We start from the raw sequence: 14,626 nt of genomic DNA on the forward strand, positions 1-14,626 counted from the left end.
CTGCGGGGGTGGCCGGGGGTGGGGGCACTGACAGCTGCGGGGGCACAGAAATAGCCAGAGCCAGGTGTCAGAGCTCAGCCTTGGGGATGGGGCCAGGACCAGGCCCCATGCCAAGCCTCAGTGGTTGGGGCCATCCCAGTGCCCCTGGGGTTCGACCCCACATCCCTTTCTGCTGGGGGCAAATTCCACTCCCACCCCCTCCATAAACCCCAGTGCCCCCATTGCTGAGCTGCTGTGCTGCTGCCTGTTGCTCTGTGCTGTGACATCTGCAGACCCTGTCCTTGCTGCCCTGCTCCCTGCCCTTTTGCCCTCATTGCCCTAATCTCTGTCCTCCCAGCCCTCCACTGTCCCACTCCCTTCTCCCTCCCACAGCTCCCTATACCCCCACTCCTTGCCCTTCCACAACCCTATGGCTTCCTGCACCCCATGACCCAACCCATGGTTCCCCACTGCCCCCGTACCCACCCACTCACTCCCTATCTCCCCTCTCATTGCCCCCCCAGCAGGGTCTGGCCCCAGCCCCACATCCCAGAGCCTCTGGCTGGGTGCCGACCCCATGCCCTGGCAGCGCGTGCCGGCAGCAGACAGGTGGCTGATAGGATTAGCACTAACAAGAAGTTTCATAACGGGGTCAAGAGGCCACGGGGGAGGACAGGGCAGGGGGACTTCAGCAGCACACCTGGGCTTGCCAGGACCCCACAACCTGGTGTGGCACTCTATCCCTGTGTCACCCCACAGCCCAGGTCAGGTTCCACGCTTGCAGATGCTGCTTGCTTTTAATGACACCATTAAAGGGATAGGGCTGGGGCAGGGGGCAGAGAATGGGGCTGAGGATGCAGTCTGCTGCCATCGGTGGTCTGCAGAGGAGCAAAGATGGCAATGACTGGGGTGCTGTTTGGGTTTGGGGTCTTGTTTTGGATCTGGATCCAATCTGAGGCTCAGGGTCCTGTTTGGGTTGGTGTCCTGATCAGGTTCAAGTCTTGTTTGGGTTTGGATCCTGTCTGGGTTTAGTTCTGTTTGGGCTCTGGGTCCCTTTTGATTTTGAATCCTGTTTTGGGGTCCTGTTTGTAGTTTGGCATGGGGGCCTGTTTGGGGGTTTGGTTTGAGCTCAGGATTCTGTTTGGGCTATGAGTCCTGTCTGGATGTGGGATCTTGCTTGGGCTTGAGGACCTGTCCTGTTTTGGGGGGGTCCTGTTTATATTTTGGGTGCTGATTAGACTTGGGGGCCTGTTTGGTTTTCAGTTCTGTTTGGACTCAGGATCCTGTTTGGGCAGGGGATCCTGTTTGGGCTTAAGTTTCTGTTTGGGCTGGGGTTCTTTTTGAGCACTGTATCCTGTCTGGATATGTAGTCGTGACTGGGCTCTTGGTCCTTTTTATTTCGGATCCTGTCTGGTTTTGGGAGTCCTGTCTGTATATCAGGTCCTGTATGGGCAGGGAGTTCTGTTCAGGCTCGGGGTTTTGATGGTTTTGGATCCTGTTTTGACTCAGGATGAGTTGCTGTCCTGTTTGGTCTTGGGGTCCTGTCTGGGTTCCCCATGCAGATGCCGCAGGAGGGCCAGGTGCAGTCCTGATGCTCCTGGGGCCAGAGCCACGATGCTCAGGGATCCTGCAAGGAGAGCAGACTAAGCATGGCCAATCCCTGCTCCACAGGGTCCTGTGGCCATCACAAAGCCACAGCAGTGGTCCCACACCTGGCATACGACTCCGATATCCTCGCGGTGGGTGCAGTCATGGTACCCCCACGCACGGTGCGCGCAGTCCTGCAGGCTCTTCTCCTGCCCTCGGCATCGGACATCATCCAGCCAGATGCGCCCGGCACCAGGCCCAAAACGTGGCCGCTCCCCATCCAGTCCCTGCACCTCTCCGCAGCCCAGCTCCTGGCACACCACTGCCGCGTTGGCTCTGCTCCATCCATCATTGCACACCGTGCCCCAGAGCCCAGCCCGCTGCACCTCCAGCCGCCCTGCGCAGCGCCTGGGCCCGTCGGCCAACCGCAGCCTGAAGGGCTCTGTGGGAACATGGCAGTGACAACGAGTCTTGATGTGACACCAGGCCTTTCTGTGTCTCCACCAAGTCCCACCATGACCCCAGGCCTCTCTGTATCCCCACCAGACCTCACTGTGTCCCCACCAGGCCTTGCTGTGTCCACATTAGGCTTCACAATGTCTCCATTAGGTCTTGCTGTGTCCCAGCCAGGCCCTGCCATGATACCAGGTCTCGCTGTGTCCACATTAGGCCTCATTGTGTCTTCATTAGGCCTCACTGTGTCCCAACAAGGCCCCATCAGGGCTGTGTCTCCACCAGGCTCTGCCATGACACCAGGCTTCGCTTTGTCCCTACCAGGCCCTGCCATGACACAAGGCCTTACTGTGTCCACATCAGGCCTCACTGTGTCCACATTAGGCTTCACTGTGTCCCAACCAGGCCTCACTGTGTCCCCACCAGGCCCTGTCATGTCACCAGGCCTCACTGTGTCCCCACCAGGCCTTGCTGTGTCCAGATAAGGCTTCACTGTGTCTTCATTAGGCCCCATTGTGTCCCCACCAGGCCCCACCATGACACCAGGCCTTGCTTTATCCCCACCAGGCCTCATTGTGCCCCCACCAGGCCCTGCCATGACACCAAGCCTTGCTGAGTCCCCATCAGGCCTCACTGTGACACCAGGCCTCATCATGACACCAGGCCTTAATGTACCCCTACCAGGCCCTGCCATGACACCAAGTCCCACCACATCCCTGCCAGGCTGCAAGACCCAGTCCCGCCCCATGCTCACCCTCACAGTTGACAGCAGCCACGCGGTCTGAGGGACAGTTTGCAGCATTGCCGGGCTGCAGTTCACAGTGCTCCAAGTCCAGTTCCAGCCCTGTACACAGCACCTGACGCAGGCCCATCGCGTTCCCCTCAGCCATGGGCGGGCTGCAGGGCACGGGGACGAGACGGGGGCGGCCACAGTCCAGCTGGCGGCACAGGACGCGGGCAGCTGCAAGGTCCCATCCCACGGCACAGACCGAGGCCCAGGCACCGGCCTGCAGCAGCTCCACGCGGCCCTGGCACTGGGAGCGGCCACCAGAGAGTCGGGCAGGCACCGCTGGGGAAAGCATGGAAGTGAAGCGTGGCAGGGGGCTGCATGGCCTGCCCAGTGCTGCACCAGCCTGACCAGCACAGCCCTGGTCTACCTGGTGCAGCACCAGTTTGGCCAGCACAGCACTCAGTCTGCTCAGTGCAGTCATAGTAAAGTCTCAGCCCAGTGTAGTCATAGTAAAGCCTCAGCCCAGCTCCAGCATGCTCAGTTCAGCCCCACTCTGCCCAGTTCAGCCCCACTCTGCTCAGTTCAGTCTTCCCATCTTGGTCCCAGTCAGTCACAGTCTGCCAAGTACAGCACCAGCATGGTCCCAGTACAGCTCCAGTGTGCCCAGCTCAGTCCCAGTGTGCCCAGCATAGCCCCAGTATGCCCAGAGCAACTCCAGCACAGTCCCAGTACAGTGACACAGCATAGCCCCAATATAGCCCCTGTCTTTTCCATACAGTTCTAGTCTGCCCAGTAGGCTGCCCAGCACAGCCCCAGTCTGCCCAGTTCAAACCATCCTATCTGTTGCCCATGCTCAATGCCAGCCCCATCCAGCAATTGCTGTCCCCAGGACACCCACGTGTTATCTGTGGGACATCCCAGGACACCTAGTGACCCCTCGTGATGCCCAGTGACCCTGAGTGACATCCAGGACACACTATGACCCAAAGTAACACCCAAGTGTCACCCAGTGAACCCCACTGACACCCAGTGACACCCAACGTACCAGATCCAGTCACGGCACCACAGCACAAAGCTGAGGGGGAGAGAGAGAGGAGTTGGAAAGGGACAGAAATATCCATAGACCCCCCCCCAAGACCCTCCTGGACTCCTTAACCCACTGATACACAACACATTTTACCCCAGTTCTGCCTCTGTGTGCTTCTAGATCTGTGCCCTCCCCCCGCCCCCCCCCCTCCACCCTCCATTTCCCTCAGCTCTGCTCACCATGCACCCCAGCTCTGGCTCCCCATGTGCCTCCACCTCTGTGCCCCTCTTTTGTGCCTCCATGTTTACGATTTCCATTTACCCCCACCTCTGCACACCCACATGTGCTCCCCCAAACCCTAGTCCTCACCCAGGCACAGTCCAAGGCCAGGCAGCCACCCCATGCTGTCAGCTGGGCCTCCCCAGCCCCTGGGGCCACCCTTTTAACAAGGGGGTTAAGGAAGGGGGGGGGGGGGGGAGGAGGGGGCAAGGGGAGGAATCGAAAGCTGAGAGCAGGAAGGGGAACACTGCAGCAGCCAACCAGGCGCCAGGATGAGATGAGTCCTACTCTCCCTCCTTTCTCCCTCTTTTCTCCCTCCCCCTCTTCCTCTCTGTCTCCCTCACCTCCACTCTACCCCCTCCCACTCTCCCTTCTTCTTCCTCCTCCCCTTTCCCCTCCCTCTCCCTCTTCAACACTCAAGATTCCCCGGTGAACCAGCCCAGTTTTATTTCCCTTGCCTCCTGTGTAATGCCCCCCCTCGGATGCCCACACCCCCGGGAGCCCCCCGGAGCCGGGGGGGCTCCTCCAAGAGGTGCTGCCCCAGGGCAGCCAGCCTGCCCAGGCGGCGGGCAATGGCCTCCAGGCGCTGAGCTCCCCTCCGCTGGTTGCGAGCCAGGGTCCGAAGCTGCCCCCGCAGCCCTCGCACCTCCCACAGCAGTGCCCGCAGTGCGGGGGCCACACAGGGACCCCCCCGGACCCACAGTGCAGAGAGCGTTGGCATCGGCGGTGCTGGTTGCGCTGGACCTGTGGGGCGAGAATCGGAGACCCCCTGAATCCTTTATATGTGTATACGTTTGCCCCCTCCGGGGCAACTCCTCTCAGAGCTAGGGACCCCCCAGCACTCATTCCTCCTCTGTCCAGAGCCTGGGGTTCTCAGTGTGTGCAAGCCCAGCACTTCAAGGGTCCAAGTCTCACCCACAACCCCAAGACCTACCTGCACATGGGGGTCCAGGCAGTATAGGGCTTGCAGAATGAATGCGGAGGGTCTCTGTGGGTGCTGGGGGGGGCCGGGTGCTGAAGAACTTCATGGGGTGCCGGAGGGGTGCTCGGGGAGTTGGAGTGCCAAAAGTTTCCACTGGATGCTGGAGAGGTGCTGAGGGAATTTGGTTGCTGGTGGGGTGTGCGAGGTCCTGAAGGGGTCCTGGGGGTGTCGGGGTGCTCAGGGGCTCTTTGGGGTGCTGGTGGGATGCTGGGGGGGTCTGAGTGCTGAGCAACTTCATGGGATGCTTAAGGGATGCTGGGGTATTTTGGGTGCCAAAGGTCTTCATGAGGTTTTGTAGGGTTGATGGGGGGCTCTGGGTGCTGGGGGGCTCTGTGGAGTGCTGGGACAATGCTGGGGGCCTCTGGGTGCTGAAAATCTCCATGGATTGTTCAGTGGATGCTGTGGGGGGCTGGCTGTCAAAGGTCTTTATGGGATGTTGGGTGGGTGCTGGGGGGCTCTGTGTGCTGAGGATCTCTTCTTCTAGATAATGAGGGAGTGCTGGGGCGTTCTTGGTGCTGAGGGTCTCTGTGGGATGCTGGGCAGATACTGGGGGTCTCTGAGTACTGAGGGTCTCCATGGGGTCCTCAGAGGGTGCTGGGAGGCTCTGGGGTCTGGGGATATCCATGAGGTGCTTGGAATGAGTAGCTTTCATGTAAGGACTGGTGGAATCTAGGGGGAGGATGGTGAGTGCTGGGGGGCTCTGGGAGCCGGGATTCCTTGGTGGGGTCTGGATGAAGGGATCTGGAGGTATCCAGGAGCCAGAGGGCTCTGCAGGGGGATGTTGGGAGTGCACAAGCTCTGTCCAGGCAGTGGGACCCTCTGCAGGGTGTTGGATGGACGCTGGGGGTCCCTGAGTGTTGGGGATCTCAGGATACTGGGTAGGTTTTGGGGGTCCCTGGATACTGGAGGTCTCTGTATGGTGCTGTGAGTGGGTACTGGAGCCTGGACTAAGTTGGACAGCAAGGGCAGGAGAGACAGCCAGCCCCAGGGTGGGGGCCAGAGATGGGGAAGGTGATGGAACTCTAGTGGGCAGAGCAGAGATTCCCATTGGACCGGCACCTGGGGAGGGGACACAGAAACCATGAAATCCCCTCTGACACCCCTCAGCCATCCACTGCCTCTTCTTCCTCTCCTGCACCCCTTCTTCTTCCTCTTCCCCTCCCTCTCAAGCACTTCCACCTTCAGCCAACCCACTGCTTTGGCCTTCCTCCATTCCTTCCTCCTCTTCCTAACCTATCATTGCCACTTCATCCATCCATCCATCCATCCATCCATCCATCCATCCATCCATCCATCCATCCATCCATCCATCCATCCATCCATCCATCCATTCCCCCATTTATCCTTCCTTGACATCTTTCCATCCATTCAATCATACTCCCTCCAAACTTTCTATTCTTCCCTCCTTCCCCCTTTCTGTTGTTTCAAATACTCCTCCTCCCCAACCAACCACGCAGACTCCCTGCTGTCCACCCACCCCATCCCTCCAGCACTTTGTAGTCTGAACCTGATTCTGCTGTGGGAAGCATTCTCCTTATGATTCCACTTGATGCTGGTTCTTCTGTGGGATGAGTGCTCCACATGGTACCTCTCAGACTTGGCTCTGCTGCAAGATGTTTGCTCACCATTGTGTCTTCAAGATTTGCTTCTGCTGAAGGATGTTTGCTCCTCATGGTACCATCTAGATCAAAATCAGCTGAAGACTGCATGTCCCATGTGGTACCTTCTAGACCTGATTCAGCTGCAGGACGTGTGCTCCTCATGGTACTTTCTACATCTGGTTCTGCTGAAGAGTGTGTGCTCCATGTGGAAATATCTGCTGAAGAATATGCACTCCATATCCTAACACCCAAGCCCAGTTCTGCTGAAGAACGTGGACTCTGCATGATAATATCTGGACTCAGTTCTTCTGGAAGACGTGTGATCCACACAGTACTTTCTGGATCAAGTTCAGCTGTAGTAAGCGTGCTCCCCATTGTAATATCTGAACCCAGTTCTGCTGCAGGATGTGTGCTTCTCATGGTAACATCTGGACCCAGTTCTGTTACAGGATGTGTGCTCCCCATTGTAATATCTGAACCCAGTTCTGCTGCAGGATGTGTGCTTCTCATGGTAACATCTGGACCCAGTTCTGTTACAGGATGTGTGCTCCCCATTGTAATATCTGGACCCAGTTCTTCTGGAAGACGTGTGATCCACACAGTACTTTCTGGATCAAGTTCAGCTGTAGCAAGTGTGCTCCTCATTGTAATATCTGAACCCAGTTCTGCTGCAGGATGTGTGCTTCTCATGGTAACATCTGGACCCAGTTCTGCTGAAGAACGTGGACTCTGCATGATAATATCTGGACCCAGTTCTTCTGAAAGACGTGTGATCCACACAGTACTTTCTGGATCAAGTTCAGCTGTAGTAAGCGTGCTCCCCATTGTAATATCTGAACCCAGTTCTGCTGCAGGATGTGTGCTCCTCATGGTAACATCTGGACCCAGTTCTGTTATAGGATGTGTGCTCCCCACTGTAATATCTGAACCCAGTTCTGCTGCAGGATGTGTGCTCCTCATGGTAATACCTGGACCCAGTTTTTCTGGAAGATGTGTGCTCCACACAGTACCTTCTCGATCAAGTTCTGTTGCAGGATGTGTGCTCCTCGTGGTAACATCCAGACCCAGTTCTGCTGCAGGACGTGTGCTCCTCATGGTAACATCTGGACCCAGTTCTTCTGGAAGATGTGTGCTCCTCATGGTAACACCTGGATCCAGTTCTTCTGGAAGATGTGTGCTCCTCATGGTAACATCTGGACCCAGTTCTTCTGGAAGATGTGTGCTCCTCATGGTAACACCTGGATCCAGTTCTTCTGGAAGATGTGTGCTCCTCATGGGAACATCTGGACCCAGTTCTGCCAAAGGATGTGCATCCCACATAGTAACATTTGGACCCAGTTCTGCTGCGGGATGTGTGCTCCTTACGGTCCCTTCCAGAACTGACTCTGCTGTAGGACCTGTGCTTTTCATAGTACCTTTTGGTCCTGGTTCTGCTGCAGGATGTGTGTTCCCCATGGTATGATCTGGGCCTAGTTCTGTTGTGGGATGTGTGCTCCCCATGATATAATCTGGATCCAGTCCTGCTGAAGGATCCGTGCTATTCATGGCACCTCCAGGATCTGGTTTTACTGAATTATGCATGCTCCTCATGTTACCATCTGGGTCCAGTTCTGTTAGGGAAACTGTGCTTTTCATGGTACCTTCTGGAGCTGGCTCTGCTGTGGGATATATGCTCCATATTGTACTTTCAGGACTTAGTTCTGCTGCATGTTGTGTGCTCCTTGTGGGACCTTCAGAACCCAGTTCTTCTGAGGGATGTGAAACCCATGAGGTCCCTTCTTGACTTTGTTCTGCTGTAGGAACTGCACTCTTCATGGTTCCTTCTGGATCTGGTACTACTGCAAGATGTGTGCTCCCCACGGGACTCCCTGGACCTGGTTCTCCCAGACTGTGGTTACTCCATTCGGCAGTACTTGCTTGGAACCTCGTGGCAGGGGATGATTCCTGCTCTGTGTTGGATCTGGTGCTCTGTGTGACACCAGTAATCTCCTGTTCCATATTGCCTTGGATGGTGCTAAAGGCATCCTGTCCTGCCAGCCCCTGGGTGCTCCTGGTGGAACCAACTGGATCCTGTCCTGCTTGGGGCTTGGTGTCTGGAGTGGTTTCCACCAAAACCCAACTCTTGGTGCTCTGGTTGGCTCCTACCACAGTCCGCTCTGCTTTGGGATGGGCAATCCATGTGGTACCAAGTCGATCCCATCCTACTTTGGGTCGGGTGACATGGATGGAGCCAACTGGATCCCACCCTGCCTTGGACTTGTTGGTGCCAGCTGAATCCTGTCCTGCTTTGGTCTTGTTGATGCTCACCAGATGCTGTCCTGCTTTGACTTTGTTAATGCCAGCAGAATCTCGTCCCACCTTTGACCTGCTGATGCCAGCTAGATCCAATCTCACTTTGGTCTTGTTGATGACAACTGAATCCCGTCCCACCTTGGACCTGTTGGTGCCAACCAGATCCAGTCCCACTTTGGTCTTGTTGTTGCCAACTGAATCCCGCCCCACCTTGGACCTGTTGGTGCCAGCTGGATCCCATCCCACTTTGGATCTGGTGGGGCCGCCAGGCTCCCGCCCTGCCTTCAGCCTGTTGACACCAGCTGCCTTGGGCTTGGTGCTCTGGATGATGCCGGCTGGATCCTGTTCTGCTTTGAGTCGGGTGATCCTGATGATACGGATGGGATCACGCCCTGTTTTGATTGAAGTGGCACTGACTTGACCCTGTCCTACAGATCGTGTGGTGGTGCTGGGGACACTGGTGGCAGGATCATCTCCTGAGGATCGTGCAGTGGTAGTAGTGACACTGGTGGCTGGATTCTGTCTCTGGGCATGTGTGGGAATGACTGTGGCTAGAACCTGTCCTAGAGGACGTTGGGGGATGGTGCTGGCTGGGTCCCATCCTGGGGGAGATGGGAAGGTCCTCACAGGTGACAATCTTTCAGGCTCTGAAAGCAATGAGGGGAAATTCAGTCTCCTTCCCACAGCCCTTCTGCCCACTTTCCCTTCAATGAGGTGATCCCTGGGGATGATGTCCAGCCCCACAGGCACCCAAGAGGCTGAAACAAGCTTTGGGGAGATGTTTTTGGGAGCACTGGAAGGGACCCCAGCAGGCAGGGACATGCACTGTGGACTCTATGCCTCCAGAAATGACACACATACAAGATATACAACCACTGCTTTTTACCAGGGCCACCCTACCTGTGCAGATAACAGCGGCGTCCTCTTGGTGATCACAGTTGTGCCTGCCCCAGGGCTCAGCTGGGCAGTGCCACAGTGCAGCCTCCGACCCGCTGCACTTCACCTCATCCAACCAGATGGGGCCGATGCCAGGGCCGAAGTGGGCGCTGCGGAGGGCTTTGCGTGCAGCACCACAGCCCAGCTGCCTGCAGACCACAGCTGCATCCAGCAGCCCCCAGCCATCATCGCAGACCGTGCCCCAGCTCCCGGCATGCAGCAGCTCCACACGCCCCGCACAGCGCCCAGGGCCCCCGGCCAGGCGCAGCAGGAATGGGGCTGGGGAACGACAGGCACCACATTACCACCAGCACCAACACAGCTGCTGGGTTTGGGGATGGGGGCTGCATCCCTGCTTCTTCCCTGTTTCATCCGTGCTGTATCTCCACTCCATCCCCTCTCCATGCCCATTCCATTCCCTCTCCACATATCTTCTGCACATCTCCAACCCCTCCCCATTCCCCACTATCCCTTCCCTCATCCTCTCTCCATCCACACTCCATTCCCATCCTCATCCCCGCTCCATCTTTCTCCATTCCCACTCCACCCTTTCTCCTCCTACCTGTCCATGATGATGTCCCCACTGTGGGCCGACTGCTTGGTGTAGGCTGTGGGGAGCTGGTGCTGAGGGGACGGGCACTCACCCGTGGCACAGCAGAGGGGGACACCAGCAATGATCTGGTGGGTAGCTGCTCAGAAGCGGGCTGCATATGGTCTACCCTGCTCAGCTCATCTATGAGAGGCAGGAGAGCAGTGTGAGCCCGGTGGTGCACTGTGCACACCCGCCCGTTGAATGCACCTCACCCCATCAGTGCATATAGTCATTGCTCTCTGCATGGGCTCACATAGCATTTGCACTGCACCTTAATGCTGCTGCTTGCAGCGCATCCTGTTGCCATTCAGTTTGCAAACTAGCTGCATGTACGCTGCTCCAGGAGCACCACATGGGCTCAGAACCTTCATACATGCTGCATGAACCATGCATTTCTCTACAACGCTGCATGCATGCCCAGAGCACAGTGAGGTGTGTGCAAGCTGCGCTGTCCCTGCATGACTCTATAGAACTGCATGCGTGCCAGGAGCAGATTTCTATAGACATGCACGCTGGGAGCACACTGCTCAGCTCTGCATGCACTGCATGCAAGTCAGGAGAGCACCAGCCTGCATACGTGCTGCATGGGCATCTACCTGCACAAATAACAGATGCATCCTCCCGGTGGTGGCAGTCGGAGACACCCAATGGTGCAGCTGGGCACTGCAGCAACGCCGACTCGTTCCCCCAGCAACGCACGTTGTCCAGCCAGATGGGGCCGGGGCCCTCTCCGAAAAAAGCCCCACCAGGTGCAACCAGCGCAGCCCCACAGCCCAGCTGCCTGCAGACCACGGCCGCATCCTGCAGCCCCCAGCCATCATCACAGACCGTGCCCCAGCGCCCGGTGTGCAGCAGCTCCACGCGCCCCGCACAGCGTCCGGGGCCCCCAACCAAACGCAGCGGGTATGGGGCTGGGGAGTAGGGCACACACATCACCGCCAGCACCAACCCCGCTGCCGGGTTTGGGGATGTAGCCTGTGTCCCAGCTCTCTCTCTCTGCTGTAATCCTCTCCATTCCTGCTTCTTTCCTGCTGTATCCTATCTCCATCCCTGCTGCATTTGCACTCCTTCCCTCTGCACCTCTGTCCACCTACCTGCACCTATCCATTCCCATTTCCATTTCTTCACTACTCCAACTCCTCTTCATGTATTCTCCATTCCAGACTCTTCCACCCTCCTTCCTTTCCCATCTCTATCCCCGGTACATCTCTAATCCATCTCCAATCCATCCCCTCTCCATCTCTCCCAATTCTCACTCCATTCCCTCTCCATATTTGCTCCCACCTGGCTCCATCCCCAGTTCTTTCCTTGTTACAGCCTAGCTCCTGTCTTTCCCACCTCCATCCTCTCTCCATCTCTGTCTATCTCTTTTGATTCCATGTCCATCCCATCTCACTCCCTGTTTGATCCTCACTCCTTCCCTCCCCTCTCCTTCCCTTCTCTCTTCCCCCTCCCTTCCTTTCTCTTGCTATGTCCACTCTCTTCTCCATATTTCTCTACCCTTTTTGATTCCAACTATATCCCCACTCCACCTCAGATCTATCCCATCTTCAACCCTTCTCCTTCCTGGCTCCATCCCTGCTCTTCCTATTCTCCTTTCCCACTCCCTCCCTTCCCAATTCCCTTTTCCACCCCTCTCCATCCCTTCTCCTTCCATGCTCCTAGCCAGATCCATCTCACCTCCATCCCATCCCAGCACCCTGCACCCCATGCAACACTCGTGGCCGTGCAACACTCACCACCCGTTGGGGTGCTGCCAGCAGTCCCAGTGGGCTCCATGGTTCCAGGCGACAGCAGTGGATGAGCTGTAGGGATGCACACCATGATGTGGGGCTCCCACTTCGCTCCCCCCCCTTACCCCCACGCCCGCTGCCCACCCGAGCACACAACGCTGGCGTCCTCCTCGTGGGCGCAGACGTGGTTGTGCCACCCTCGGTGCCGGCACTGGGCAAGGCGCTGCTCATCGCCGCTGCACCGCACGTGGTTGAGCCAGATGGGGCCGGATCCTTCCCCGAACCAGGCCCCCAATGGGGCAGCCAGTGCAGTCCCGCAGCCCAGCTGCCTGCAGACCACCGCCGCATCCGGCATGCCCCAGTCGTCGTCGCAGATTGTGCCCCAGCGCCCAGAGTGCAGCAGCTCCACACGCCCCACGCAGCGCCCAGGACCCCCAGCCAGGCGCAGTGGGAATGGGGCTGGAAAATGCCAATGGGTATGGAGTTACTGACACCATCAGGACCCACCGGCACCCACTGTGGGCTCTGGGACTTGCTGGGACACATTGAGATCTGCTGGGACCCAGTGGGATGCTGTGGAGCTCACAGGGACCCCTGCATGCTCAGGGACCCACTGGGAACTGTTGGGACTTTCTGGGAACTCCTGGGATCCTCGCATGCTCTGGGTCCAACTGGGACCCCCTGAGAATTGTTGGGACCCTCTGGGAATTTCTGGGACCCCCACATGCTCTGGGATCTGTTAGGACCAGCTGGGATCTATTGGGAACTGCTGGGTCCTTCTGCATGCCCTGGGACTCGCTGGGATTACTGGAACCCACTGGGATCTGCTGGGACCACTGTGTGCTCTGGGGCATTCTGGGACTCACTGGGACCTACTGGGACTCACTGGGACCTGCTAGGACCCCTGTATGCTTGGGAACCCACTGGGGTCATTTGCCTACACCGGGACCTAGTGGGACCTATTGGGGCCTACTGGGAACAACTGGAACCCACTGGGATGCACTGTCAATGACAGGGATGCCATGGGGCAGGGATCCTCAGCCCAGCCCTATCCCAGTACCTGTGCCAGAGAAGATCAGCAGCCCCACTGGAGCCGAGAGAGGAAGTGAGGGGAGGGTGCACCCGGCCAAGCCTCTCCAAGACCCCCAGGATGGGGCCATGGGGCCACAAAGGGCTCAGTGCCAGGGGTCCTACCCAGTACACAGCACCCAGAGTGCAGCAACCAGCAACCAGCGCCCCATTCCCAGTGCCCAATGACCACTGTCATCCCAGTGCCATTCCCAGTTAGCAGGACTAGTTCCATTTCCAATGCCATTTCACACGCTTCACGACCAATTCCATCCCCAGTGTTCTATTCCCAGTGCCATTCCCAGTGCCATTCCCAGTGTCCCCATCCCAGTGTCATCCCTAGTGCTCCACAACTAGTGTTCTATACCCAGTGTCCCACTGTCAGTGTCACATAACCAGTTCCATCCCCACTGTCTCATGACCAGTTCCATTCCCAGTGCCCCATGACCAATGTTCCATTCCCAGTGTCCCATTCCCAGTGCCATTCCCAGTGTCTTATTGCCAGTGTCCCACAACCAGTTCCATTCCCAGTACTCCATGACCAATGTTCCATTCCCAGTGTCCCAATCCCAGTGTCCCATGACCAGTTTCATTCCCAGGGCCATTCCCAATGTCCCAATCCCAGTGTCATTCCCAGTGCCCCATGACCAGTGCCATTCAAGTGTCCCATTCCCACTACCCACTTGACCCTTGACTGATTCCTACTATTTATCAGTGTCCCATTCCCAGACCCATTCTGTTCCTCATGAGCAGTGCCCAATGCCCATTACCCTTCCAGTTTCCAGCAATCACACACCACTGCCATCTGCCCCATGAGCAGTGCCCAGAGCCCCATACCCATCACCCATTTCCCTTCCCAGTGTTCAGTTCCCTTCCCAGTGCCCAGTTCCCCCATAGCCTTCCCAGTACCCACAGCCCAGTGCCCAGCACCCAGCACTTCCCAGTGCCCACTGCACTGCCTGCTGTCCCGCTGCAGCACTACTGCAGTACCCCATGCAGTGCCCACTGCCCCGTGCAGTGCTCCATGCAGAGCCCACTGCCCTGAATCTTTGCAGTTCTCATGCAGTGCTGAGAGCAGTGCCCGTGCACAGCACAGCACTCAGCTCCCCTTGCACCGTGCCCAGGATGTACCCATGCCGTAGCCCATGCCATCACCATGCAGTGCCATGCAGTGCATTGAAGTGCCACGCGGCGTGTGCAAGTGCAGAGCCGGGTGCTCACCCAGCAGCAGCAGCAGGGTCGGGGCCATGGCTTGTGCTGGAGCAGGATGGAGGAGGCCAGGATGGAGGCGGCGAGGCGAGGGATGACTCAGTGCAGCCGCTCGCTTTCCCCCCCCCCCTTCCCCCACCCGGGGTTGGGATGGAGGG

The 14,626-nt window shown here is 57.6% G+C and overlaps 2 protein-coding genes across 2 annotated transcripts; both read right to left on the reverse strand.

Moving 5' to 3' along the window:
* Positions 1 to 1,568: 1,568 nt before the first annotated feature.
* Positions 1,569 to 3,870, reverse strand: LOC136057463 (CD5 antigen-like). Its single transcript, XM_065750189.1, has 4 exons — positions 3,795 to 3,870; positions 2,774 to 3,088; positions 1,692 to 2,008; positions 1,569 to 1,606 (listed from the first exon to the last, which is right to left on the reverse strand). The coding sequence occupies exons 1-4, from the start codon at positions 3,868 to 3,870 to the stop codon at positions 1,598 to 1,600; spliced, it is 717 nt and encodes a 238-aa protein (XP_065606261.1). The 3' UTR covers positions 1,569 to 1,597.
* Positions 3,871 to 4,500: 630 nt separating this feature from the next.
* LOC136057464 (soluble scavenger receptor cysteine-rich domain-containing protein SSC5D-like) lies at positions 4,501 to 13,012 on the reverse strand. Its single transcript, XM_065750191.1, has 8 exons — positions 12,336 to 13,012; positions 12,198 to 12,263; positions 11,055 to 11,369; positions 10,429 to 10,599; positions 9,831 to 10,145; positions 8,552 to 9,577; positions 5,602 to 5,805; positions 4,501 to 4,799 (listed from the first exon to the last, which is right to left on the reverse strand). Exons 1-8 carry the CDS (start codon positions 12,544 to 12,546, stop codon positions 4,501 to 4,503), a joined length of 2,607 nt encoding a protein of 868 aa, XP_065606263.1. The 5' UTR covers positions 12,547 to 13,012.
* Between the last annotated feature and the right edge of the window lie 1,614 nt (positions 13,013 to 14,626).

Source organism: Cyrtonyx montezumae, unplaced genomic scaffold (genome assembly GCF_038088225.1).
Source record: "Cyrtonyx montezumae isolate F1298 unplaced genomic scaffold, pur_monq_1.0 scaffold_67, whole genome shotgun sequence".
NCBI lineage: Eukaryota > Metazoa > Chordata > Aves > Galliformes > Odontophoridae > Cyrtonyx > Cyrtonyx montezumae.